We start from the raw sequence: 3,936 nt of genomic DNA on the forward strand, positions 1-3,936 counted from the left end.
ATTTAGCATGGAAGCTTCTGGGGCCGTGGGGGTGATAGAACATGGCACAGCTGATTGGGTCTAAGCAGCCTGGGGCAGGGGAAGCTGCTGCTGCTGCTGCTGCTGCTGCTGCTGCCTCACTGGCTTGACCACACACTGTCCTCAGCACCAGGGCACAAACCAGGCAATCCAGTCCCAAATTATATATGGAGGCTGGCAAAACATCCCATGTTTGGGGACAACTACCCAGGAACAGATAAGTCCCTGTAGGCAGCAGGAGCTGACCTTTTCTTGAACTAGGCCAGGGGCTCATGTCAGCACAGGGTTTCTATCTTTGTCGAAGCACAGCCACACACTGTCCTTGTCCCTTGTCCACAAGAGGACTAGTACTCAACACTAGCTTTATCTCCAAACACAGGTCAGCCTGTGCCCCTATCTCTAGGGATCGGCTTGGCCAAAGTCAGTAGCCTGGAGCTCCTCAAGGCCAGCGTTTGGCTACAGGCACGTGGCAGTATGCCGAGCGGCCTCAGCTCTCTGAGTAGGGCAGCTAAGCAGAGACCTCCAGCCTAGAAAGAGCTGGCAGGAAGAGGGGGCTCCTGGGAAGGAAAGGGACCTGGGTGGGGTGCTCAACCCCGGAGCCTACTTTTGGTTAAGACCCATGCAGTTAACCTGCTCTGCTGTAAGCTGACCGCAGTAAGAACCTGGGTCGGGGTGGGGGAAGGGCTCCCTGCAGCCTCATGAGGGGTGTGTCTGTGTGTCTGCTGGATCTGGTGTAGAAGCCAGGGGCACGTGACACATAGGGAGGAGAATAATGTGAGAACATGCCCATAGTACCACTGGTGGCTCCGAGGTTCTCCATACCCACTGCCTGTCTCCCTCCGACTATGTGTGAGGGAAGGAGGAAAGAAGGCTGTATTTGTATGTCTGTGTGTGGATGGAGTCCAGGAAATGGACCCTGCCTACCTTCCCCACAGCCTTTACTGACCCAGGAGGGAAGAAGACCACTGGGGAGTATGGGGAGTCAGGGCACACCCTCACATGTTCTGGGACACAGGCCATCAAACCACAGGACAGCAGGAATCAAAGGCCCGAGTTCCCGAACTTCATCCTAAAATACTTAGGCTCCTCCACCCCAGAAGCCACAGGCTGCCCTAGAGCTAAGCAAAAGCAGTCGCCAAGGGCAGCCAGGCAGAGGGAATCAGATGCCTGGGGGTTGGCCAGAGGATTTCGTGCAGGGGGCTTCCTACATAACTACCACCAGGAAGGAGGAACCCACACACATTTCTGGAATCTGCCACCTTTAATCATGAATGGAGGCTCAGCCTGGTAAGTCAGGGGGAAGGGGCAAAGCCAGGTGCCGAGGACCCTCTAGGTAAAGTCTAAGGGTCTGAGTGGGTCAGTGTCGATGACACATGGTAGACAAGAGGGTGGCCTCTGGGGTCATGGTTGGGCAGGGATCAAGGTGCTGTGGTAGGCACCTGGGGTCAGTGACCTGGCATCCTCGTCCTTGGTTCAGGACAGGCTCGGAGCTCTCAGTTATAGTCCTCATCGTCAAACTTGGTGGTGAAGAAAGCTGCAGAGTCTTTGGCCAGCCGAGATAGGTGCAGCGCTCCAGTCACCACCAGCCCAAGGAGCAGCAATGGGGGCACCAGTGTCCACATGGCAGCCAGGATGTTGTAGCACTTAGCCTTGGAGCCATACTGCCTCGCAGCCTCCAGGTCCCCAGCTATCTTCTGGTCTCGGGCCTGCAGAGCAGCACCAGAGCCAAACGGTTACAGGTTCTGGTCCCCTCCCTCCCCCCAGAGAGGACCAGAGACCACCCAGAGCAACTGTAGGGCACAGGCTGGACTCCAAATCTTGATGGAGGGGTATGGCTTGAGGAGATAGTCCCCTGGGCTGGGCCTATAGTCTCCCAGCATGGCTCAGTTTGGCTCTTGGCAGGGTCCTGAGTCATGATGGCCCCAGCCTAAAGGCTGCAGATATAGATTCAGTGGCCAGTCTGAGTCAGCAGCATCCTTGAGAGCCTGCTGTGGGAGAGGAGTCCTCTGGGAATCCAAGAATTCAATCCCATTCGGGAGCTACAGGGGTAATCCCTCTATGGGCAACCTTTAAGGACTTTATCCTTTTGGGGAGACTATATAGCCAGGCCTGTGAACAGTGCATATATCCCTAAGTGGATAGGTTCTCATGGTCCCCAAACTTGGTGAGGGACTGTGGCTAGGCTAACAAACCCCTTCATATACTTTTCTTTTGAATCCCTACCCCCACCCCACATCACGCCACATCACCCCACACCCCACACTCATTCTCCCTCCCTGGCCATTTCCATAAGCCTTGAAGCCAACCTTGACAGAGTGGACCAGCGCCAGGAATCCAAGGCAGCACAGGTTCAGGTAGATCGTGCTGAAGACTGACCAGAGCAGATGGTCTCGTGGTGTAGGGCCCGGTGTTCCCATGGAGAGGGCCGTGTGGGCAGCATCACCAACCTTGCGGGATGATGGGGCCCGGGGGTCCTCACGGGGATATGAAGTGTCCATGGGTTCCAGCGCCGTGTCTTCCTAGCCGAGACTAGTGCTCTCGGAGCACCACCAGGCCTGCTTATAGCCCCACACTACCCTCCCTGGCCGGCCAGCCCCACCCGCTATATATAACACAAATTACAGCCTCAGCCTGCCAAGTAGTGTGGCCCGCCCTTGCACCCCAGCATCCCCCACCCCTCTCAAAAGACCCCATCAAAGGCCACGGCGCCACATGGGCCATGGCTGCAGACCACCCACCAGAGCTCTCCCCCCTCCCCCGAGTCTTGACTATCCACAGAAGGCTGCTCCAGGTCACTAGCCGCAAACAATTCCATGGTGGACCCCGGTGGACATGAGGCTGCCTCAGTTTCAGGGAGCAGCCAGAGCTCCCTCCTCGGGATCAGAGCTGCATGTACCCCATAGCCCTCCATCTCCAGAACTCGGAACCCAGGATCCAGGCTTTGACCATGTCACCCTCTGCTGGCATGCACGTATGGGAGAGCAGGCGCGTGCGTGCTAGAGATGAGTGCTGAGAAGAGAAAGGCAGGCAGAAAGGAATAATGAGGGAGCCTGGCCCTTCCCACCACGAACTGTAGAAGTCCCTCCCTACTCCCTGTGATAGGCATTCCCTCCAGCTCCTCTTCAGTCTCCTTGACCTGTTAGTGCTGCCCTTCCAATCCTAACATTTGAGTGGAATAGTAAAGGGGACCTCAGTGTCTTCTCAGCTCGAATCCTTAGCCAGAGCTAGATCCTCCTTCACACCTCCACTGCTCAGCCTGCCTCAGCTGCTCAGGTCAGAAGCCTTGGTTACTCCTGCCCATACCACTAGGATCACTGGACACCCACCAGTGTTGGGGCCTCCAGGATAGTCCGAGTGTGTGACAGAGGAAAGAGGAGCCCGGTCCTGAAGTAGGGAGGCTGCAATGGGCAGGAAAGATGGCAGGGACCTAACCAGATGGCTCTCAGATGACTTTCTCCAAGGTCCCTTGTCATTTGGTCCCCTCCAGTCTGGAGACGGGAAGATGGTGGGTGATATTACTGATCCCAGGCCTATACCTCCACAGCCAAATACCTGTACATCAGTGCCCTGGTCTTTACCATCCTTGTAGTCGCTGCTTTATCAGTATTATTTCAACCCTTGTTTCTGCAAGTCCTGCTAATCTCAGAGACCTCTTTTGAAACATTTATTTGTATTATTTTTAATTATATATATGGGGGGTGGGTATCTGAATATGAGTGCAGGTGCCCACAAAGGCCAGTAGTGTCAAATTTCTAGAGCTGGTAGTTGTGAGCCACCCCATGTGGGTGCTAGAAATCGACCTCACAGACATCTTTACAGAACATTGACTCTGCCTTCTAGTCCTGCTGTGTCCTCCCCGTGAGGTTAGCAGGATAAGGGACAGGGAAACCGAGGCAGACCCCATGCTGGGCGGACAAA

At 55.4% G+C, this 3,936-nt stretch overlaps 1 protein-coding gene across 1 annotated transcript; it reads right to left on the reverse strand.

Moving 5' to 3' along the window:
• Positions 1-1,110: 1,110 nt before the first annotated feature.
• On the reverse strand, positions 1,111-3,936 carry Ifitm5 (interferon induced transmembrane protein 5). Its single transcript, XM_006977192.4, has 2 exons — positions 2,325-3,936; positions 1,111-1,724 (listed from the first exon to the last, which is right to left on the reverse strand). Exons 1-2 carry the CDS (start codon positions 2,514-2,516, stop codon positions 1,512-1,514), a joined length of 405 nt encoding a protein of 134 aa, XP_006977254.1. The 5' UTR covers positions 2,517-3,936; the 3' UTR covers positions 1,111-1,511.

The sequence above is a fragment of the Peromyscus maniculatus genome, chromosome 1 (assembly GCF_049852395.1).
Source record: "Peromyscus maniculatus bairdii isolate BWxNUB_F1_BW_parent chromosome 1, HU_Pman_BW_mat_3.1, whole genome shotgun sequence".
Taxonomy (NCBI): Eukaryota; Metazoa; Chordata; class Mammalia; order Rodentia; family Cricetidae; genus Peromyscus; species Peromyscus maniculatus.